The sequence below is a fragment of the Oncorhynchus kisutch genome, linkage group LG6, assembly GCF_002021735.2.
Source record: "Oncorhynchus kisutch isolate 150728-3 linkage group LG6, Okis_V2, whole genome shotgun sequence".
Lineage (NCBI taxonomy): Eukaryota > Metazoa > Chordata > Actinopteri > Salmoniformes > Salmonidae > Oncorhynchus > Oncorhynchus kisutch.
The window spans coordinates 60958742-60983870 of NC_034179.2; the positions used below are offsets into that span (position 1 = coordinate 60958742).

General features: G+C 42.8%; 1 protein-coding gene across 2 annotated transcripts in view; it reads left to right on the forward strand.

Moving 5' to 3' along the window:
* The window catches only part of trpm4a (transient receptor potential cation channel, subfamily M, member 4a), a 58411-nt gene that overhangs the window by 13468 nt on the left and 19814 nt on the right, over positions 1-25129 (forward strand). For both annotated transcript variants that reach the window (XM_020486122.2, XM_020486121.2), the window contains exons 2-18: positions 4241-4302; positions 4447-4624; positions 9931-10111; positions 11623-11792; positions 12378-12555; positions 15643-15707; positions 15926-16165; positions 17035-17137; positions 17322-17440; positions 17784-18083; positions 20013-20114; positions 20725-20853; positions 21501-21630; positions 21989-22134; positions 24122-24234; positions 24606-24713; positions 24823-25096. In XM_020486122.2, coding sequence (XP_020341711.1) covers positions 4241-4302; positions 4447-4624; positions 9931-10111; positions 11623-11792; positions 12378-12555; positions 15643-15707; positions 15926-16165; positions 17035-17137; positions 17322-17440; positions 17784-18083; positions 20013-20114; positions 20725-20853; positions 21501-21630; positions 21989-22134; positions 24122-24234; positions 24606-24713; positions 24823-25096 — 2598 coding nt within the window. The remainder of the gene's footprint in view (positions 1-4240; positions 4303-4446; positions 4625-9930; positions 10112-11622; positions 11793-12377; positions 12556-15642; positions 15708-15925; positions 16166-17034; positions 17138-17321; positions 17441-17783; positions 18084-20012; positions 20115-20724; positions 20854-21500; positions 21631-21988; positions 22135-24121; positions 24235-24605; positions 24714-24822; positions 25097-25129) is intronic.

Consider the following 25129-nt stretch of genomic DNA (forward strand, 5'->3'; position numbering starts at 1 on the left):
AGGGGTGTCTTTATACTCATGCCCAAACTAGGTGTCTCTGCTCTTAGGGCGCAATAGGCTGATCATGACCTTGCACACACAGTTTCTAGGCGTTGGGCCAAAGTAACAATATTTTCCCTTCTTTCTGTTCTTCTATCAGTCCTCTCCCTGAGAGCAGTCACAGAACATCCTAACACAATAATCAGGAAACAACACGCTACATGTCGTCACGCATTTGCAGAATTACCGCAGCCGCAATTCACTTTGTCATTGCTCGTTGTGCTGTATCAGGGCACGCAAAAGACATGCTCCAAAAACACCCAAATACGTCCTTCTAGAAACAGACCTGGTCTCAGTATAGTGATGTAGGTCTTTAGATGTTGTACACATTAAATTGTGCCATTCTGAACTTAATCTGCAACGTTATATTTCATTTTATGCGAGCCGTTTCTTCTACAAGCTGTACTGCGCAGGATGTGTCTTGTACTGTAGGGACACACTCGACTTCCACAGCTGTATGGGGGAAACAACGCAACTCGACCAAAATTGATATTTTGAAATCTCTCCCCCCTTTTTTCCTCTTTCTACCTCTGTATCTTATGATCTCTGTCATAAGTACTCTGTTACAGAGTGTACAAAACATTAGGAACACCTGCTTTTTCCATGACAGACTGACCAGGTGAATTCAGGTGAAAGCTATGATCCCTTATTGATGTCACTTGTTAAATCCACTTCAGTCAGTGTAGATGAAGGGGAGGAGACGGGTTAAAGAAGGATTTAAAAAAATTGAGACATTTATTGTGTATGTGTGCCATTCAGAAGGTGAGTGGGTAAGACAGAAGATTTAAGCACCTTTGAACTGGGTATGGTAGTAGGTGCCAGGCACACCGGTTAGATTGTGTCAAGAACTGCATGGTTTTTCACGCTCAACATTTTCCCGTGTGGATCAAGAATGGTCCACCACCCAAAGGACATCCAGCCAAATTGACACAACTGTGGGAAGCATTGGAGTCAACATGGGCCATCATCCTTGTGGAACGCTTTCAACACCTTCCAGAGTCCATGCCTCGACAAATTGAGGGCAAAACAGGATGCAACTCAATATTAGGAAAATATTCCTATTGTTTTGTGCACTCAGTTAAAGTCCTCAGATGACCCATAAATCCCTAGCAGCCCTCGTACAATAGCGTGTGTTCAGTAGACACACACACACACACACACTACTTTGGTATTCCCCACATTTACTGCAGTTTGGTGCTATTTTCACAAGTATGTGGGGAATTTTCTATACAAAATTCTAAACTGGTAATGCATCCAGTTTTGCATTCAAAACCTTTCTTTGTGCATTCATTTTGTTTGGAGACATCTTTCACCACACAACCATTGATCCAACATATACAGTTGAAGTCGGAAGTTTACATACACCTTAGCCAAATACATTTAAACTCAGTTTTTCACACTTCCTGACATTTAATCCTAGTAAAAATTCCCTGTCTTAGGTCAGTTAGGATCACCACTTTATTTGATGAATGTGAAATGTCAGAATAATATTAGAGAGACTGATTTATTTCAACTTTTATTTCTTTCATCATATTCCCAGTGGGTCAGAAGTTTACATTCACTCAATTAGTATTTGGTAGCATTGCATTTAAATGGTTTAACTTGGGTCAAATGTTTCGGGTAGCCTTCCACAAGCTTCCCATAATAAATTGGGTAAATTTTGGCCCATTCCTCCTTACAGAGCTGGTGTAACTGAGTCAGGTTTGTAGGCCTCCTTGCTCGCACATGCTTTTTCAGTTCTGCCCACAAATTGTCTATAGGATTGAGGTCAGGGCTTTGTGATGGCCACTCCAATACCTTGACTTTGTTGTCCTTAAGCCATTTTGACACAACTTTGGAAGTATGCTTGGGGTCATTGTCCATTTGGAAGACCCATTTGCGACCAAGCTTGAACTTCCTGACTGATGTCTTGAGATGTTGCTTCAATATATCCACATCATTTTCCTCCCTCAGGACGCCATCTATTTTGTGAAGTGCACCAGTCCCTCATGTAGCAAAGCACCCCCACAACATGATGCTGCCACCCCCGTGCTTCACGGTTGGGAGCGGCCTTTCAGGTTATGTCGACGTAGGACTTGTTTTACTGTGGATACAGATACTTTTGTGCCCGTTTCCTCAAGCATCTTCACAAGGTCCTTTGCTGTTGTTCTGGGATTGATTCGCACCAAGGCACATTAATCTCTAGGAGACAGAATGCATCTCCTTCCTGAGCGGTATGATGGCTATGTGGTCCCATGGTGTTTATGCTTGCGTGCTATTGTTTGTACAGATGAACGTGGTACCTTCAGGCGTTTGGAAATTGCTTCCAAGGATGAACCAGACTTGTGGAGGTCTACAACTATTTTTCTGAGGTCTTGGCTGATTTCTTTTGATTTTCCCATGATGTCAAACAAGGAGGCACTGAGTTTGAAGGTAGGCCTTGAAATACATCCACAGGTACACCTCCAATTTACTCAAATGATGTCCATTAGCCTATCAGAGGCTTTTAAAGCCATGACATCATTTTCTGGCATTTTCCAAGCTGTTTAAAGGCACAGTCAACTTACTGTATGTAAACTTCTGACCCACTGGAATTGTGCTACAGTGAATTACAAGTGAAATAATCTGTCTGTAAATTGTTGGAAAAATGACTTGTGTCATGCACAAAGTAGATGTCCTAACTGACTTGCCAAAACTATAGTTTGTTAACAAGGAATTTGTGGAGTGGTTGAAAAACAAGTTTTAATGACTCCAACCTATGTGCATGTAAACTTCCGACTTCAACTGTATGTTTACTGTGAAATATAATGACTACATTGGTTTAATCACCAAAACATAACATAATGATATCTTCGCAATGTAGTTATTTTAACAACCAGTTAATCCAATAGCAAAAAATATTAAATACATGTTTCAAAATGGCCCTTTTGTTGATAATGTTTTCACATTATCCAATAAATACACTTGCACCAACCATAAAAAATTTCTAAACATCAAATGTCCATAATTTCCTTTTCATGTGTGATTAAAAGTGTGATCATTGAAGGAATCTTTCACCATGTAATCAATTAAAAGACATTTAAGAAACATAATGTTTAGCAGACACAAGTTTGCATCAAGCCTGTCCTAAGCATTTGGCAATAGGTTCTCATTGAAATCGCAGGGAATATAACTGTTTATGCACCTGGGGGACATTTGAGTGTATATTTCGTGTGTATGATTTTTTTTTTTACAGACTGATTTTAATTTGAAGTTCTCAAAATCAATATTAGGCAAACTAGTTTACATGTAAAATCAATAGGTTTACAAAAGGTTTAGGTGATAATCAATTAAAAGCAGTTGGATTAAGTAAGAGAAAAGACTCATATCAAAAGTAATGTGAGCATTGCATTGTGAAAGGACCATATTCTATTTGAACATTTATTGCAATGTGAAACATGTATTTCTAGATGAAACTGTTTAAATTGGGTTCAAAAGTGACTGTATGATTTTGTGTGTTAATGTGCTTAGAGTTTTTAAACACATTTTTGATGATCTCTTGAGTTTTTTCTAAGAGTTGTGAAAATGGACTTGTGAAAATTGCACCAAAGCGATAAAAAAATATAACAAAGGGAAGCAGAGCCGAGAGCTGCCCAGTGACACGAGCCTACCAGACGAGCTAAATAACTTCTATACTCGCTTCGAGGCAAGTAACACTGATACATGCATAAGAGCATCAGTTGTTTCGGATGACTGTGTGATCACGCTCTCTGCAGCCGATGTGAGTAAGACCTTTAAACATGTCAACATTCACAAGGCCGCAGGGCCAGACGGATTACCAGGACATGTACTCCGAGCTTGCACTGACCAACTGGCAAGTGTCTTCACTGACATTTTCAACCTCTCCCGGTCTGTGTCTGTAATACCAACATGTTTCAAGCAAACCACCGTAGTCCCTGTGCCCAAGAACACTAAGGTAATCTGCCTAAATAACTGCCGACCCATACCACTCACGTCTGTAGCCATGAAATGCTTTGAAAGGCTGGTCATGGCTCACATCAGTGCCAACTTTAGGTTTTTCTTAACAGCTTCTACAACCAAGCCATAAGACTCCTGAACAGCTAATCAAATGGCTACCCAGCTCATGTACAGAGTGTACATCCAGTTTAGCATAAAATAATTCAACATCTGTAGCTTGTTAGGTAACAGTGACTAACAGTTACCCAATGTCTTTCCCTCACAGAGTTGGGTCTCCAAGATCATCAAGAAGAGAGTGTGCACCACATTCATAGAGGACTGCCTTAGGTACAGCCTCTCTCTGGGTCGCCGTGTGTCTGTGGCCTGTGTTTTTGATTTTGTGAATTGTCTGTTCACTGTAATGACTGGCTGTGTGTGTGTATATGTGTGCGTATTCATGTGTGTATCTTTGTCTCTCTCTGCCCCTGTCAGTAATGGGGCGCTGTGCCAGTGCGGGGGTGAGCGTGAAACGCACGGCTCCATCGCTACGAGAGACTATTTCGGTGCAGCCATCGTCAGCCAGTGGGATAGCTCTCAGCACTCCTCAGAGTACCCCACTGACGCCTTCGGAGAGTTGGAGTTCGCAGAGGCTGGCAGGAGACACAGCCATGTGGGTAACACACACTCAACTGTGTGCATACACTCATGCACGGGCATGCTAAGAAATACACATGCTAAGACATACAGTACTAGTCAAAAGTTTGGACACACCTACTCATTCCAGAGTTTTTCTTTATTTCTACTATTTTTGTAGAATAATAGTGAAGACATAAACTATGAAATAACACATATGGAATCATGTAGTAACCAAAAAAGTGTTAAACAAATGAAAATATATATTATATTTGATATTCTTCAAAGTAACCACCCTTACCTTGATGACGTCTTTGCATACTCTGGGCATTCTTTCAACCAGCTTCTTGATGTAGTCACCTGGAACGCATTTCAATTAACAGGTGTGCCTTGTTAAAAGTTAATTTGTGAAATTTCTTTCCTTCTTATTGCGTTTGAGCCAATCATTTGTGTTGTGACAAGGTAGGGGTGGTAAACAGAAGATAGCCGTATTTGGTAAAAGTCTAAGTCCATATTATGGCAAGAACAGCTCAAATAAAACCCATCAAGCGCTATGATGAAACTGGCTCTCATGAGGACCACCACAGGAAAGGAAGACCCAGAGTTACCTCTGCTGCAGAGGATAAGTTCATTAGAGTTACCAGCCTCAGAAATCGGCAATTAACTGCACCTCAGATTGTACCTCACAGAGTTTAAGTAACAGACACATCTCAACAGCAACTGTTCAGAGGAGACAGCGTGAATCACGCCTTCATGGTCGAATTGCTGCAAGGAAACCGCTTCTAAAGGACACCAATAATAAGAAGTGACTTACTTGGGCCAAGAAACACGAGCAATGGACATTAGACCTGTGGAAATCTGTCCTTTGGTCTGATGAGTCCAAATTTAAGATTTTTGGTTCCAACCGCCATGTCTTTGTGAAACGCAGAGTAGGTGAACGGATGATCTCTGCATGTGTGGTTCCCACAGTGAAGCATAGAGGAGGAGGTGTGGGGGTGCTTTGCTGCTGACACGGTCAGTGATTTATTTAGAATTTAAGGCACACTTAACCAGCATGGCTACCACAACATTCTGCAGCGATATGCCATCCTATCTGGTTTGCGCTTAGTGGGACTATCATTTGTTTTTTAACAGAACCATGACCCAAAAACACACCTCCAGTCCAAGAGGAGGAGAGTGAGAGTGATGAAGTGCTGCATCAGATGACCTGGCCTCCATAATCACCCAACCTCAACCCAATTGAGATGGTTTGGGATGAGTCTGACTGCATAGTGAAGGAAAAGCAGCCAACAGGTGCTCAGCATATGTGGGAACTCCTTCAAAACTGTTGGAAAAGCATTCCTCATGAAGCTGGTTGAGAGTGCCAAGAGTGTGCAAAGCTGTCATAAAGGCAAAGGGTGGCTACTTTGAAGAATCTAAAATCTATTTAGATTTGTTCAACACTTGTTTGGTTACTACATGATTCCATATGTGTTATTTCATAGTTTTGATTTCTTCACTATTATTCTACAATGTAGAAAATAGTCAAAATAAAGAAAACACTTGAATGAGTAGGTGTGTCCAAATGTTTGACTGGTACTGTACATGGGATTGGTCTCTGTCCCTTGTTGAGGTCCTGATAGAGGACAGTGTATGTTTGCTCAGTTTGTCCAGCGCTCAATCAATCAGCCCAGGGTATTACTAAAGTATAAATTACACTAGGACACACACACTGCTCTGTCAGTTGCGGGAGGGTGGGTGATTAATTAATTAGATAGCTGGCTTACTGCCCGTCATCTCATAACCATTAAGTGACTCAGCTATACTATATGACCAAAGTATGTGGACACATTCTCGTCAAACATCTAATTCCAATATCATGGAGTTGGTCCCCTCTTTGTTGCTATAACAGCCTCCACTCTTCTGGGAAGGCTTTCCACTAGATGTTGGAACATTGGTGCGGGGACTTGCTTCTATTTAGCTACAAGAGCCCTAGTGAGGTCGGGCACTGATGTTGGGCGATTAGGCCAGGTTCTCAGTCGGCTTTCCAATTCATCCCAAAGGTGTTCGATGGGGTTGAGGTCAGAGCTCCATGAAGGCCAGTCAAGTTCTTCCACACCAATCTCGACAAACCATTTCTACATGGACCCCGCTTTGTGCATGGGTGCATTGTCATGCTGAAACAGGAAAGGACCTTCCCCAAACTGTTGCCACAAAGTTGAAAGCACAGACTCATCTAGAATGTTTATGTATGATGTTGTGTTAAAATGTCCCTTCACTGGAACTAAGGGGCCTAGCCCGAACCACACAAAAGCCCCAGACCCCCCCCCCCCCTACCTTTACAGTTGGCATAATGCATTGGGGCAGGTAGCGTTCTCCTGGCATCCGCCAAAACCAGATTCGTCCGTCAGACTTCCAGATGTTGAAGCGTGATTCATCACTCCAGAGAACGCGTTTCCACCCCTTCAGAGTCCAATGGCGGCGAGCTTTATACCACTCCAGCCGACGCTTGGCATTGTGCATAGAGATCATAGGCTTGTCTGCGGCTGCTCGGCCATGGAAACCCATTTCATTAAGCTCCCAACGAACAGTTCTTGTGCTGACGTTCCTTCCAGAGGCAATTTGGAACTCGGTAGTGAGTGATGCAACCGAGGACAGACTATTTTTATTTGCTTCAGCATTCGGTGGTCCCGTTCTGTGAGCTTGTGTGACCTACCACTTCACGGCTGAGCCGTTGTTGCTCCTAGACATTTCCACCCCCCAATATCAGCGCTTACAGTTGACTAGGGCAGCTCCAGCAGGGCAAAGTAACTGAGCTCTTCAGTAAGGCCATTCTATTGCCAATTTTTTGAGATTGCATGGCTGTGTGCTCGTTATTATACAGTCGTGGCCAAAGGTTTTGAGAATGACACAAATATTAATTTCCACAAACTCTGCTGTTTCAGTGTCTTTAGATATTTTGTCAGATGTTACTATGGAATACTGAAGCATAATTACAAGCATTTCATAAGTGTCAAAGGCTTTTATTGACAATTTACATGAAGTTGATGCAAAGAGTCAATATTTGCAGTGTTGACCCTTCTTTTTCAAGACCTCTGTAATTCGCCCTTGCATCAATTAACTTCTGGGCCACATCCTGAATGATGGCAGCCCATTCTCGCATAATCAATGCTTGGAGTTTGTCAGAATTTGTGGGGTTTTGTTTGTCCACCCGCCTCTTGAGGATTGACCACAAGTTCTCAATGGGGTTAAGGTCTGGGGAGTTTCCTGGCCATGGACCCAAAATATCGATGTTTTGTTCCCCGAGCCACTTAGTTATCACTTTTGCCTTATGGCAAGGTGCTCCATCATGCTGGAAAAGGCATTGTTCTTCACCAAACTGTTCCTGGATGGTTGGGAGAAGTTGCTCTCGGAGGATGTGTTGGTACCATTCTTTATTCATGGCTGTGTTCTTAGGGAAAATTGTGAGTGAGCCCACTCCCTTGGCTGAGAAGCAACCCCACACATGAATGGTCTCAGGATGCTTTACTGTTGGCATGACACATGACTGATGGTAGCGCTCACCTTGTCTTCTCCAGACAAGTTTTTTTCCGGATGCCCCAAACAATCGGAAAGGGGATTCATCAGAGAAAATGACTTTACCCCAGGCCTCAGCAGTCCAATCCCTGTACCTTGTAGAATATCAGTCTGTCCCTGATGTTTTTCCTGGAGAGAAGTTGCTTCTTTGCTGCCCTTCTTGACACCAGGCCATCCTCCAAAAGTCTTCGCCTCACTGTGCGTGCAGATGCACTCACACCTGCCTGCTGCCATTCCTGAGCAAGCTCTGTACTGGTGGTGCCCCGATCCAACAGCTAAATCAACTTTAGGAGACGGTCCTGGCGCTTGCTGGACTTTCTTGGGCACCCTGAAGCCTTCTTCACAACAATTGAACCGCTCTCCTTGAAGTTCTTGATGATCCGATAAACTGTTGATTTAGGTGCAATCTTACTGGCAGCAATATCCTTGCCTTGGAAGCCCTTTTTGTGCAAAGCATTGATGACGGCACGTGTTTCCTTGCAGTTAACCATGATTGACAGAGGAAGAACAATGATTCCAAGCACCACCCTCCTTTTGAAGCTTCCAGTCTGTTATTCGAACTCAATCAGCATGACAGAGTGATCTCCAGCCTTGTCCTCGTCAACACTCACACCTGTGTTAACGAGAGAATCACTGACATGATGTCAGCTGGTCCTATTGTGGCAGTGCTGAAATGCAGTGGAAATGTTTTTGGGGGATTCAGTTCATTTGCATGGCGAAGAGGGACTTTGCAATTAATTGCAATCCATCTGATCACTCTTCATAACATTCTGGAGTATATGCTGCAAATTGACATCATACAAACTGAGGCAGCAAACTTTGTGAAAATGTATATTTGTGTCATTCTCAAAACTATTGGCCACGACTGTACAACTGTCAGCAACGGGTGTGGCTGAAACAGCCCAATCCACTAATTCGAAGGGGTGTCCACATACTTTTGTATATATAGTGTATGTTACCATATAACCCTACTGAGTGATTGAATTTATGGAAGTCTCATGATTTACCATTTTAGTGGCATTGTGGTTAGAATGTTGAAATTGGAAGATTGGGGGTTCGATCCCTTGTCAAATCATACCAAAGACTCTAATAAATGGGACCTGATGCCCCTGCTCTGCACTTAGCATTAAGTAGATGGATTGGGGGTAAGGCTCTGCGACAGAATAGCATCAGGGTGTGTACTTGTACATCAAGCTGCCTCATGCTAAAGAAACAGGAGGCTCTTGCCCTGTGGGTCATTCTGGCTCAGACAAAGCATAATTGTCCAAGGCTTACTTACTTACCTAATTTCATGATGTTATAAGATGCTATATGTTATGAAACTAATATGTCACTCAAGCATTCATTGACACTAAATGACAACAATGTGAACGTATTTCATTTCAACCTCTTGCTCGTTTACCTCGGGCCTTGTTGCTCCGTCAGTTGCTCGTGAAGTGTCTTTCATATCGACAATGAGAGAGCTTTGACATAGCAGAGGTGAGGTATGAGGCTGTCGTGTTTATTCATTTCACAGCAGAACGCCTGTCTGGCATTCTATGGAACAATGGTAGAGGAGTCCATGTTCTAGCAGTGCTGCCAGCCCTCACATCAGTTAGATGGAATGTTCTCACCTGTACCGACATCTCTTTGCCACTGATGAACTACACCGTAGGCAGAATAACCAATTAGCAATTACTTTATGTAGCCGCACCAATTCACCACAGCTTCTTGATAATCATCCCTTTATTGCGATACTCATTGTCCCCTCCTCCACCTCATCCATTCTTCTCTCTTCCTATTGGTCAGTTCCTGCGCCTGTCGTGCGACACCACCCCTCAGATGGTATACACCCTGATGACAGCCCACTGGGGGGTACCCTCCCCCAACCTGGTGGTTTCTGTGGTGGGGGGTGAGGGGTGCGAGAAAGTCAAGACCTGGGTCAGGGAGGTGCTGAGACAGGGGCTGGTCAGGGCAGCACAGAGCACAGGTGAGACACACATAGACACGGTACCCTGCACCTTAGAGACCGCAGTCCTGTGAACATAGTCATTGAACACCGGTCACTTTAATGTTTACAGGTTTTATCCACTTTTTAGGCATATACTGTATTCTAGTTATTACTCATCCTATATACAGTAACTAGTGCTATACACTAGATAATAGTAAAAATGAAGAAAAACCCTGGAATGAGTAGGTGTGTCCAAACTTTTGACTGGTGCGGTATATAAAAAATTACAAAATAACCGAGGAGGATGGTCCTCCCCTTCCTCCTCTGATATATGTATGTATATACTGTATATATATATATATTTCCGGACTCTGACATTGCTTGCTTTGATACTGTATTAACGTTTGGACTATGAGTGTATTGTTTTGTATTGCTAGGTATTACTGCACTGAAACACAAGCATTTCGCTGCACTTGCGATAACATCTGCAAATCTGTATACATGACAAACTGATTTGACACACACACACCCAGGTGTCCTGGGTTTGAGGTTGGTCAGTTCGGAATAGGGCACAGGTGAGAATAACGCCCACTCCGTTTAATCTATTTGTTTAATATATCATGAATTCATATATGTTATCCCATTAAGATGAACCACGGAACTAATGATTTTCTGGCAGAAATACTGTACCTAGCCCCAAGATTCACTTAGGACAAACAGCATGGTTGTTTTATAGATATGTATATACGATCCTATGACATCAATACATGAGGTATTTACTTTCATAACGTATTGTAGGGACAGAGCGGATCAGGTGGAATTAAAAGTATGTCCGTTCTACCAATTAGAGTTGCATTGCTGTTGTAATTTACCCTCCTTCTCTTCCTCTTCCTCTTCCTTCTCATTCTCTTCCTCCTCTGGCTGTATGAGTTAAAGGTTTACAGCACACATGACCACCTAGGCCTGACAGTTGTTGATTAAAGTAAGGCAAGGCAATAAGCAGGTTGTCCATAGAGCATACAATTAGCAGACACAGCAATGGTAAGAGGCCAACCAGTAGAACAGGATATACTTTAAGTAAATGTAAATAAGTGCATTTAGTTCAGCATTCAAATGAAGTATTTTAAACAAATCCTTCCTGGGCCTCATTCCCCAAAAAATATAATTTATTTGATGTCATCTTTCACTGCCAGTTACATGTTTTCACGGTGCCCTTGACTCATAACCAACAAGCTTATGTTCCTTATCTGTCTATTGTCCATTGTCCATCCTGGTTGCTCAGTCGGTAAGAGTGTGGTGTTTGCTATTCCAAGGTTGTGGGGGTTCAATTCCTGCAGGGGTCACAGTTATGCAATCACTGTACTACAAGTCGCTTTGAATAGTGACATCTGCTAAGTGGCATATTATAATTGTGTCATAAACATTTCTCTCATGCTCTGTCTCACGCCCTCATTTCCCTTTCTTCCCATATCTCTCGCTCCCTCTTTTTTATTTTTCTCACTCACTCACTCCCTCTCTTCCTTCTCCTCTACCTCCCCCCTCTCTCCCAGGGGCGTGGATTGTGACGGGGGGGCTGAGGGAGGGAGTGAGTCATTGTGTTGGGGAAGCAGTGAGGGATCATGCGGCGGCGGCCTCCTCCCTGTCCCAGAAGAAAGTCATCGCTGTGGGCGTGGCCCCCTGGGGGTTGGTGCACAACAGACAGCAGCTCATCAACGCACAGGTACATTTACGCACGCACACACACACACACACAATGTTCAATGTATACAGTATTAAGCATGCACGTGACACAGACATAGAAACACACACACACAGGAATGCATAGGAACACGCTACTGTACACTGGCACTATATACAATTATTGAATTTTGTTCACTTTCATCTCTCCCCTCTTTGCTTCTCACTCACTTTCCTAATTTATTTATGTCCCCTTCCTTCTCCTTTTTATCCCTTCTCTCTTTCACTCTATTTCTTTCTCTCTTTCAATAAGATGTCCTTTTAGGTTGAGAAATCCAAAACCACAGGAAATCAAATTAATAACAACGAGGTATTTTTATTACATGGGATGGGAATCACAATGTCTTCTTCTCTCTCTCTCTTACTACGTCTCTCTCCCTGTTTCTCTCCCTCTCTCTCTACCCTCCTTTCTCTACCCTGATCTCTCTCCCCTCTTCCTTTACCCCTTCTCTCCTCCTCTGATCCCATTCTCTACCCATAATTTCTCTCGCCCACCACCCTCTCTCTCACACGTTCTCTAACCCTCCCCCCCACACAATCTCTATTTCTCTACGCCTCTCCTCCTCAGGGTAGTTTTCCAGCACGATATTATGTCCAGAACACATCCCGTGACTCGTGCTGCCTGGATAATAACTACCAGGCCTTCCTGCTGGTGGATGATGGGAGTGTAGGCCGGCGGGGAGGGGAGATGGTCTTCAGGGCCAAGATGGAGGACTACATCTCCCACCAACGCACAGGCATCTGGGGTGAGACACAGCCCAGCTAGCACATAACGTTCTGAGAACCATCTGTTTCTAAGAGCTTGGTGAGAGTGTAGTTGTTCTATGATCATTTTGCATTCAACCTTCCTACAACTTTCTGGGAATAATGCAGGATAGTTGCTTGGCATTGGAACATTCTCAGCACATTTAAGGAACTTGACAATTTTTTTTTTTTTTCATTCAAATATTTCATTGCTTCTAAAAGCTCAAACATGATTACATTTCATTTCAATTCTAGGAACGTTCTCCAACTGGTTTGACATTGTGAAAGTTCTCGAATAGTTCAAAGAATGTTAAGAAACAGAAATGACTAAAATGAACAGCTTTGTATGCGTAAAAAAACATAGCATGCTAGCTCCATCCTAGTGCCGCAGTGGTCTAATTCCATGACTAGAAAACAAAATATCATAGGTTTGAATTTCACTGATGCTCTATCACAATAAAAAAAAATGTGTATGAACGATAATGCCTACGGAAATTAATTTCCATGTTTCTTATCTGTGCTTGGAGTTCAAAAAAGTTAATCCCATAAATTCTAGCAGTGTTATTGAAACATTCAGTCATAATTTTAAGGAAGTTGTTCAAAAACCTACATATAACCTAGAATTTCCATTCTCAGAGCGTTAATAAAACCTCCCAAGAAAAAGTTCTCAGAACCTCCCTACAACCTAAAAATAAACTTTCACAGAACAGGCTAAATTGTCACTTCTGTTCTCGGAATGTTTAAAAAATGTTTTGGCGGTCAGATACTTATGGCTTTGTTCCCACAACCAATGTGAAACCAAAAACATACGTTCCCACAACTTCCAAGGAACCAAATGTGATAGCTGTGTGTACAATAATAAATCACCCTGTGTGCAATAATATTGTTTAACCTGACTTTTGAATGACTACCTCATCTCTGTACCCCACACATACAATTATCTGTAAGGTCCCTGTCGAGCAGTGAATTTCAAACACAGATTCTACTATTTAGACCAGGGAGGTTTGGAATGCCTCGCAAAGAAGGGCTATTGGTAGATGGGGAAAAAAATAAAAAGCAGACATTAAATATCCAGTCACTAGATACAGGTGTCCTTCCTAACTTAAATTGCTGGAGAGGAAGGAAACCGCTCAGGGATTTCACCATGAGGCCAATGGTGACTGTAAAAGAGTTACAGAGTTTATTAATGGCTGTGATGGGAGAAAACAGGATAGATCAACAACATTCTAGTTAGTCCACAATACTAACCTAATTGACAGAGTGAAAAGGAAGCCTGTACAGATACAAATGTTCCTAAACACCTATTCTGTTTGCAACAGGGCACTAAAGTAATACTGCAAAAAATGTGGCTGTTTGGGGCAAATCCAATACAACACATCATGTTCAAGCATAGTGGTATGGGTATTCTTGTAATCATTAAGGACTGGGGAGATTTTCAGGATAAAAACATTATGAAATACAGCTAATTACAGGCAACATTATGGAGGACAACCTGGCTCAGTCGTCTTTCTACCAGACACTTGGAGATGAATTCACCTTTCAGCAGGACAATAACCTAAAACACAAGGACAAGGCTTACCAAGAAGACAATGAATGTTCCTGAGGGGCCGAGTTACAGTTTTGACTTAAATCTACCTGAAAATGGTTATCTAGCAATGATCAACAACCAATTTGACAGACCTTCTGAAGAACTTTGAAAAGAATAATGGACACATGTTGCACAATCCTGGTGTGGAAAGCTCTTAGAGACTTACCCAGAAAGAATCACAGCTGTAATCGCTACTCACAGCTGTAAGGTGCTTCTACAAAGTATTGACTCAGGGGACTGAATACTTATGTAAATGAGATACTGTATGCCAAGTATGCTTGATAAATAGGGGAAATCAGCACACAAGCAATAATGGCATTATAATGAATATACATGTCAATATGACAGCAGTCAAAAATAATCAATTATCAGTTGGAGCAAGCCTATGTCACATAAACAACTAAAGCTGGTGAGTGCGTTGCTGATTTGTTTTTTTTACTTGAGATGTAGGACCGGCTCTCTCACTGGTGACATTTTGTGCTGATAATCGGTCTGTAGCATTGTCACCAGCTTGTTCTATCCAAACAGTGTTTTCCTTTCATTTGGTGGTGGTGCAAGCACCTGCTCAGTGCCCACCATTCTGTCATTATTTTGCGGGTAGGCCTCGGAGCTGTAGGTTCAAGCTGAGGCTCAGAATCAGAAGAATAGTCATCAGAGATGTCATCATAATTCATTTCTTCCCCACCACCTTGAGTCATTTTCATTCAGATTTTGTAGCAACGCTAACGCAGCATGTGCATCCATTCATCTTGGTCTTCTTACCATTGCAAATTATGCACGTTTTCACTGTGTACTCCAAGTAGGCCAGAGGAGACTATAAAACTGTTTGGATTCGGTGGATATGTAGTGGGTAGGCTACATATCATTTAGCGATTATAATAGAATGAATCAATACAATAGAATAGCCCTACCCTACATAATAACGTGTCTTTTGTTTCCCCTCGCTCATCAATTCAATTAAATTTGCTTTATTGGCATGACGTAACAATGTACATATTGCCAAAGCTTACTTTGGATACTTACAATATTAAAATAATAAGAATCAAAGTTGTCGACGGGACATCAGTAACAACAATAATCAAGGGTCAAAATAACCATACATGGCCGTCATTGTAAATAAGAATTTGTTCTTAAACGGACTTGCCTCGTTAAATGAAGGTTAAAAAATATATATATATTCTTCTATGAGTAGTAAATTATGAAATATTCACACATTGACATTCATAATCAAAGTAAGCATAAACTGTCATATCAATCATATTATTGTGTGTATGTAACCTTACTGAATATTGCAAAAGACTTGACAATAATTTGATACATTCGCAGTCTTCCATGATGCTTGTGGAAATACATATTCTTATAAATATTCTTATAAGTAGTAAATCATGAAACATTGATGGACATTGACTATGACATCTGATCAATGATTCATGACTTAAAAACTTGATTTTATGGACTTCTCCCATTTGTCCTACACCCCTTCCCTTTACCTGTTTTCCAGGCAGTGGCAGTATAGATGTCCCTGTATTGTGTATGCTCATCTCAGGGGACGCTGCCATGCTGGAGGTAAGCTATGGCAACATCACTATCATCACTATGACTTGCTTTACTTTTCATGACATTACTAGGCCTATAGTACATTACTGTGCATGACCAGAACATTCTCGTTAACCCCTCTTTCTCTCTCTCCTTCCGTTTTGAATTTCCCTTTCCCTCTTATCTCTCCTTCTTTCACTTTCTCTCACCCTCTTCTGCTTTTCGCCCTCCCTCCCTCTCTCCCTCAGAGGGTGGATCTCTCTCTGAAGAAGGCTACTCCCTGGCTGGTGTTGAATGGTTCTGGTCCAGCGGCGGACCTTATCTGTGAGCTGCTGGATGCACTGTCAGCCGGGCCCATGAGCTCCCCCTCTCCCCAGCCAGAGGCTGAGGGGAGCAAGAGCCCCAGTGCGGAACTGCGTGACAGGGCCCGTGAGAGGGTCCGGAGGCACTTTACTGCCGAGGCAGACCTGGAGAAGCTGGTGGACAGGGTGAGTGGGGGCAGGGTGGGCTGGGATGTGTGTGTGTTTGTGGACGGGTGTGTGTGGGGGGAGGTGTGTGTGTCAGGGAGATCCTTCAAGATTGACTTTGAAATTGGAGGTATAGCTATGCACTGAGGACGTCAGGAAATCCCTTCAAAACCGGCCAGTAGGGGCAACAGTGAGCACTATTACCAACAAGTAGTCTTGAGTTTTTTTTTAGGGCATTGTGGCCGGGGATAGCAGATGTGCATAATCCTGGGATAGTAGATGGAAATATTCCCATGACTGTGGATCAGAAGGTTGTGTGTTTGATCCCAGTGGTGGGCACTGTTTCTGTTTTAACCCAATCCCAAACCTTAACCCTTACCATTTCCATTCGGAATGAGTGTCTAAACTTAACCATTAACTTAGAAATTTTACTTCTGGAGAAATGGAATGATACAGAGCAGTAGGAGCAAACCAGGGTGTCAAAAACACTTGGATAAACGTTTAATTCTGCAGTGCGACTGTGAGAGCTTGCTGGTGTGTGGATGGGTGTGTTTGTGTGTGTGTCTGACCGATGTGAAATGGCCAGCTAGTTAGCGATGCGCTAGTAGCGTTCAATTGGTGATGTCAGCCGCTCTGAGGCATAGAAGTAGTTGTTTCCGTTGACTTTTGTGGAGCGATAAGTAACGTTGCTTCTTGGGTGGCAATTGGTGATGAGTTCAGAGGGTCCTGGGTTCAAGCCTGGTTTGGATAAGGAGAGGGACGGAAGTACTGCTACGTGTGTGTGTGTCTGTGAGAGAGAAAGCAAGTTTATGTAAGTGAGCACATAAGCTTACTCCTTTTCTTTCTTCTTTACCCTTCTCTCTCTATACCTCCATCCTCTCTCTCACCAGGCTCTGAGTATCTACCAGAACAGAGATCTGATCACAGTGTTCCACGGGGAGCAGGAGAGTTCTGATGATTTTGACACAGTGCTACTGAAGGCTCTCGTCAGAGGTAGAAGTGTGTGTGTGTGTGTATGCGCGTGCGTGCATGCATGCATTCTTCGGTCTGCATGTCTATTTGTGTATGTGTGCGTGTGTGTATGGTGTGTGTGTGTGTGCGTTTGCTATCTGTTGACAGATATGTTAAACATGATCCTGGTCAAACTACTCATTCATTCTATGTATTTGTCTGTCAGCCAGTAAACGTGTGTCCAGCGATGCCAGTGAGTACACAGAGGAGCTGAAGCTAGCAGTAGCCTGGAACAGGGTGGACATCGCTAAGAGTGAACTCTTCAACGGAGGCATCCAATGGCAGGTGAACTGCTCCTCACTATTACCATTGTTAAACAGCATTTTTTTTTTAAATGTTATGTTATTTAGTTGACAGGGCATTTATCAGACTGTATGTTTTCAATATCTCTGTATCGGATAATATTAGGAAAATAAGGAACAATACAGAGAAGATAGGCTTGTTGGAAATCAGAACAATTTAGAAAATGTTCAATTTGTGGAGCGTTTCTTATTTTTATCACTCTGTACGATAGTATTGTTTTTAATTTTGACAGACTGACGGATAGAGAGAGAGAGAGAGACAGAGACACAATTTTCTTTTAGATCGATCGACAAATGGATATGTTTTGAAAAACATCCTCCCGTAGTATGAGGACCTAGAGGATTCCATGACGGACGCGCTGATCAACGACAAGCCCCAGTTTGTGCGTCTCTTCACCGAGAATGGCCTCAACATCCTGGACTACCTGACATACCGGCGTCTGGAGGGCCTGTACCGCTCGCTTTCCGACAGCTCTCTGGCCTACACGCTGCTCCAGCGCCGCCTCACAGAGAGGCAGGGCTTGGCCGGGTCTCTGCCCACCGTCCCCTGCTCTCTGGACAGGGCCTCGCTCCTCAAGAGCCCCGTATCAGAACCCTCGTCGGCCAAAGAGCTCAGCTTGTATGAGGTGAGGAGGGGTTGCACTTTAGTTTATCGTAGTGGCTGCAGGTGTGACTTTTACCAGACCTTTTCGTCTCCAGACTAAAGAAGCGTCTGCGCATGTGTGGATAACGTTTTGTGCACGTGTTTATTCTCTACTTTACGCACAGTCTCTGCTCTACTCATAGAGAACAGGCTACTCTGGTAAATGCTGCTTGTTTAATAAAGTTAGATCATAGCTGAATCGAAGTCTGCAAGATCACATAATGATGGTATTCTACGCAACAGAACTGAATACAATGGCATGGTATTACGTTACTGTAAGACAAAAACACCACAGCATTTTCTCTCATGTGGCCAAGACTAAACAGCGTGCACCACTATGAAAAATACACAGGTAGGCGATGCTACTGTACAAATCCCCATGAAACTGATTGAGATCAAATTATTGGGATGCCTAAAACTTGAAAAATGATCATTCATGATTGGCAGTGAGAAATGTGAAGGGAAGGAGACCACAAAATGTGTGGGTAAAGTAGAGGTCACGAAACACATGTGCAGAACGTGATCCACACATGCACAGAAACTTCCTAATCTTCATTAGGGAGAAAAAGAGGTCAGTCGCATATACAGCCACAGCCTTTTTTTTTAAAGTACTGATGTGATTAGGTATTTGTGGAGAAATTAAATGGTAAATTGATCAAATAGGGAGGGGGAAAGGGGATGTATGGGGTCACTCACTGTGTGGAGTTGAGGAGCATTTGATCAAATGTTTTTCTTTTTTTGAAAATCTGCTTCAACACATGACAAAATACTATAGTATAGTATTGTCACGTTCTGACCTTAATTCCTTTGTTTTGTCTTTGTTTTAGTATGATCAGGGTGTGAGTTGGGGTGGGCAGTCTATGTTCCTTTTTCTATAATTTGGGATTTCTGTGTTTGGCCTGGTATGGTTCTCAATCAGAGGCAGCTGTTTATCGTTGTCCCTGATTGAGAACCATTTTCAGGTAGCCTGGTTTCACTTTTGAGTTGTGGGTGATTTGTTTCCTGTTGTAATGTTTGTTTCACAGTTTCGGTTTTGTTTGTATCATTCACTTTGTTATTTTGTATTCTTTAGTGTTCAGTTTAATAAACTAAAATGGACACTTACCACGCTGCACATTGGTCCGATCTCTCCTACTCCTCCTCAGAGGAGGAAGAAGAAGACCGTTACAACTATGGTATAAATACTATAGTATTCACTGTAGTTTCTGGTTTTGCTTTGTCATTATGGGGTATTGTGTGTAGATTGATGAGAAAAAAAACATGTAATACATTTTAGAATAAGGCTGTAATATAACAAAATGTGGGAAAAGGGAAGGGACCTGAATAGTTTCCGAATACACTGTACTATAGTAATTCATGTAGTGCTTTTTGCTGATTGTAGTATATACTGTAGTGTTTTAGTTTGATTAACTTTGACATAGAAGTGGAGACTTTCTCCTTGAGGAAACCTAGTGGAGAAATACTAAAATAGCACGTTTTCCATAACCTAAAAGAGCAAATTTTCCATAATCTGAACAGATAGTTCAGCGCTTCTGCTATTTTTTATAACCTGTAGGGAACACAATATATTGTCTATACTTGGCATTTGGTTTCTCACTTATGGTTGGCACAAATTGGGATATGGTGGAGGGGAATAGGCAGGGTATATGCTAATTAAATATGGTAATATTTACTATAGTTAGAAAAGTGTAGTGTTTTTACTGACTGTAGGGATTTTGCAGACATTACTGTTGTAAATATTCTACTGTATGCTACAGTGTACTACACATGATCGAGGGTTACTACCGTGTGTAGTATAGTATACTACAGTATACTACATCATTCTATAGTAAGTATTGTAGTATTCTATAGTATTTTCTCATGTGGGTAGTCATTTCAGTTCTATGTGACTTACTCTCGCCTCTCCCTTCAGATGTCAAGGCTTCTATGGGACATCCTGGGAGATGTGTGTGAGCCCTTCTACTACAGCCCTCTGAAGTTGGACCAGAGCACCAGCACCAGGAGAGCACTGAAGGTAGTGGTTGCATTCCAAATGAGACTTTCTCCCCTATATATAAGTAGTGCACTACTTTTGACCAGGGCCCTGGTCAGAAGAAGGGAAAGGGGATACCTAGTCAGTTGCACAACTGAATGCATTCAACTAAAATGTGTCTTGCGCATTTAACCCAACCCCTCTAAATCAGAGAGCTGTGTGGGGCTGCAGTTGTTGTTGGGGGTTAACTGCCTTGCTCATCAGCAGATTTTTCCACTTTGCTGGCTCAGGGATTCGAACCAGCAACCTTTCGGTTATTGGCCCAACGCTCTTAACTACTAGGGTACCTACCCAGTAGTGAACTATATAGGGGATAGGTGTCATTTAGGAGGCAGCTAGTGTTTGTAGTAGTATCCCCTCACACCACTGTTCTACATAGACATGAATTACAAATGCCTTTGTTCTCAATGAAACGGTACAGTGATGCAGTGATAGTGTAGACTCCACCAATATAGTTTAATAATCAATGCTACTATGGTGATACCACTGCATTACTGGCCATAGAATGTAACTGTGACTACTTCACTCTCTCCCTCTCCTTCACCACGTCCCCCTCTTTATATCCCTATTCCCCCTCTATCCTCCCTCTCAGCACATGAAAAAGTTGTTGCTGGAGGAGTGTACATACAAGGAGCAGCGCTGTCTCTCTCCCTGGGCCTCTCTGTTCATCTGGGCCGTGCTGCAGAACCGCAGCGAGATGGCCGTCTACTTCTGGGAGATGGTAATTTATTAAATAACAATTTAATTTAACCTCAGTTAAGAACAAATTATTATTTACAATGACGGCCTACACCGGCCAAACCCTAACCCAGACGACGCTGGGCCAATTGTGCACCGCCCTATGGGACTCCCAATCATGGCCGGTTGTGATACAGCCTGGAATCGAACCAGGGTCTGTGGTGACGCCTCTAGCACTGAGATGCAGTGCCTTAGGACACTCTGGAGTGGTCTGACCAGGTGAGTCAGTTAAGAATATATGGGACCAGGCAGCTGTAATGACAGTGTTAAACAATGTGCGCACTCAACAATCTAATCTGTAGAAAATGACATGGACTCCAAAGGCCATTCATTAAAGGTAGACTCAGTGAAATGACGTTACCATGAGCAGCACCGCAGATATTTTGATGAGCATGATGCAAAACTCCTCACACAGTCACACAGAGTATCTGTGCGTGTGAAGGGGTTCGCTTCATGCTGCTACAACGTGGTAGCTATCAGACCGAAACAGTGGAGTGGTTTAGCTTCGCGTTTCTTAGTTGTGGAAATTGACCCCCTACTGCTTACTTTGCATCTTGCTGAGTCTATCTTTAATTTACCAATGTACAATGCTTCTCTCTCTCTTTTTCTCTCTTCCCCACTCCCCTCCAGACAGGGGAGTCTGTCCTCAGTGCTCTGGCAGGCTGTAAGATTCTGAGGGAGCTGTCTAAGCTGGAGAGTGAGACGGAGACCAAGCTCTCTATGAAGGAGCTGGCCCAGAAGTTTGAGAACTTGGCCCTTGGTGGGTTAGCCTTATCCTGGCTGTGTGTTTGTACTGTGAGGATGTCATTGTAGTGGTTATCAACTCTGTTATGCATACATGTGAGCAGCTTGTATTTTCTGAGTGAAGGTTACCCCATAATGCCTTGTAGCAGTTCTGCATCAGACCGCAAGGGACCACCTGTTCTGAAAGTCTGCTGGATGGCATCCCAGTATGAGACCATTTGCAATACTTTCACACCTTTAAGATGAGGACTGAAGCAAACCTATCCAGACTTCTAATGGGAAACTTAATTTGACAACCTGTGACCCATTTCCTCTCTCTAGAAGTCTTCAGTGAGTGAGTGTTAACCCTTTAATCCCTTTAATCATCTCTCTAGATGTGTTCAGTGAGTGCTACCAGAGCAGTGAAAGACGCTCCTTCACCCTCCTTATAAGGAAGTCTCCTGTGTGGGGCGGAGCTACCTGTCTGCAGATGGCCACTGCAGCTGACGCCCGCCTCTTCTTCAGCCATGACGGCGTGCAGGTTCGTACTAAACCCAGGGGTCAGGGGTCAAGGTGTGTGTGTGTGTAGCTGAATCCCCTTACCCTCGCCCCTCCGTCTTCCATTTGCGCATTCACACACGTCTCCTCCGTATGCATACAGCAAATTCTCCAGTAAAAAAGGCTTGGTTGTTGCATTCATTCATTTTCAGTTCTATGGACTTCACCAAGTGAGATCCTAATCGAATATGTTATCATAAAGTAGGCCTTATTTTGAGGGCCTAGTTTTATACTAATATAGGGGCCTGAAACTCATACACATCACTTTGAACCAAAACCACACCTATCATTATCCCATTTCCCAGCATCCTCTGTGCAGGTTGATTTTTAGAATTGTTTGTTTCAACATGTAAACTACCGTTGGGGTCACTTAGACATTTCCTTGTTTTTGAAAGAAAATACAATTTTGGGTCAATTAAAATAACATTCAATTGATCAGAAATATAGTGTCGACATTGTTAATGTTGTAAATGACTATTGTAGCTGGAAACGGCAGATTTTTTTATGAAATATCTACATAAGTGTACAGAGGCCCATTATAAGCAATCATCACTCTTGTGTTCCAATGGCATGATGTGTTAGCTAATCCAAGTTTATCATTTTAAAAGGCTAATTGATCATTAGAAAACCCTTTTGCAATTATGTTAGCACAGCTGAAAACTGTCGTCCTGATTAAAGAAGCAATAAAACTGGCCTTCTTTAGATGAGTTGAGTATCTGGAGCATCATCATTTGTGGGTTTGATTACAGGCTCATAATGGCTCGAAACAAAGAACTTCTGAAACTCGTCAGTCTATTCTCGTTCTGAGAAATGAAGGCTATTCCAATGCGAGACATTGCCAAGAAACTGAATATATGGTACAAGGCTGTGTAATACTCCCTTCACAGAACAGCGCAAACTGGCTCTAACCAGATTAGAAAGAGTTGTGGGAGGCCCCGGTGCACAACTCAGCAAGAGGAAAAGTACATTAGTGTCTAGTTTGAGAAATAAACGCTTCACAAGTCCTCAGCTTCATTAAATAGTACCCGCAAATCACCAGTCTCAACGTCAACAGTGAAGAGGTGACTCCGGGATGCTGGCCTTCAAGGCAGAGTTGCAAAGAAAAAGCCATATCTCAGACTGGCCAATAAAAAGAAAAGATTAAGATGGGCAAAAGAACCCTAGACACTGGACAGAGGAACTCTGCCTAGAAGGCCAGCATCCTGGAGTCGCCAAACTTTTGAACGGTAGTGTATGTTTGTGCTTGTACAGTGATTTATTGAGTAATTAATTAATCTTATGCTACTGAAATATAAATTACAACAATTTCTAAATGAATCCCATATCTTACTTGGATTTATTGCACCCATTACTGAAATGGTTGTTCCAATTTAGATGCTTTAGGCTGTCTCATAGCTTAGTCTTCCTTACCTTTGCAGTCATTCTGAATACAGGTTGCGGGGGATTAAATATTGGCTATCCCCACATTGGCTGGATTCCAATAGAAATGTTACATCACCTTGCAAGAGAATCTTGTTTCTCATGGTCTGAGAGTCCTTTGGGTGCCTTTTGGCAAACTCCAAGTGGGCTGTCATGTGCCTTTTACTGAGGAGTGGTTTCCGTCTGGCCACTCTACCATAAAGGCCTAATTGGTGGAGTGCTGCAGAGATGGTTGCCCTTCTTGAAGGTTCTCCCATCTCCACAGAGGAACTCTAGAGCTCTGTCAGAGTAACTATCGGGTTCTTAATGACAGATTTCTTGATTTATCTGAGAGGAAGTGTATTTTAGGAAGTGGCAATGCTGTTGCTATAGCGTCTCAAGAGGGACAAACAGTAATATTGCCTATTTTTTTCTCATTTTTCAAGCTAATGTCTTTTATTAAGGGAGTATGTGAAGCACAGACGTTCGCTTCGCCTAGCCAAGTTCTGCTAAGAGGAAACTGAACCTAGTGTGCAGAGCCTTACCTCTGCTTCTACCTCTTCCTCTGACAGTCTCTGCTGTCTCAGATATGGTGGGGAGACATGGAGAGGAGCACAAAAGTCTGGAAACTGGTCTTCACTTTCTTCTTACCCCCCCTCATCTACACCAACCTCATCACTTTCAGGTTAGTGGCTACCTGTCTGTCTGTCTGACAATTTTCAATCCATTAAGCTTTCCTTATGTTCCCCATGCAGTGCGTAAATAGAAATTGGAATAATACGGAAAAGATTGACCGGCGCTGAAGAGAAAAAAGTTGATTCAGGAACATGTCCAATACGTGATGCGCCGCTTTTCTTCTTCTCGGTACGAGAGTATCATTCCAAATTTCTCCTTTTTCACTATCAGCCAATCTTCTCTTGTATCAATCCAATTTTCAATATGTGGAATGTTAGAGAAATTGGAAGGATACAGAGAAGATGGTGATGAAGGAAAGTTTCCTCACTCTGCGCCTCTGTCTGTCTGTCAGTCAGTCAGGTCTCTCTCTCTCTCTTTCAGGGAACAGGAGGAGGAGGGGAAGTCGGAGGAGGTGACTCATGGTCGGGACACAGACAGTCTGGATGGAGGAGATGCCACTGTGTTTTCTCTCGCCGACATCATGCAAACGTAAGCACACACACACACACACACACACACACACACACACACACACACACACACACACACACACACACACACACACACACAATCATTATTCTCATTATTTTCCTCACAGGGAAGAGGATGCTGAGGAATATGCTGCTTTAAGGGCCAAACTGAAAGGTGCCTCCAATCCCAAGAGGCCCTTCATACTGCAGCGCTGGAGGGAGTTCTGGTTTGCTCCCGTGACCTCGTTCCTGGGCAACGTGCTGATGTACTTCCTGTTCCTCTCCCTGTTTGCTTACATCCTATTGGTGGACTTCAAGCCCCCGCCCCTTCATGGCCCGTCCACCTTAGAGTTTGTTCTCTACTTCTGGGTCTTCACCATGGTCTGTGAGGAGATTCGACAGGTAGGACGCATCACACGAACACACACACACACA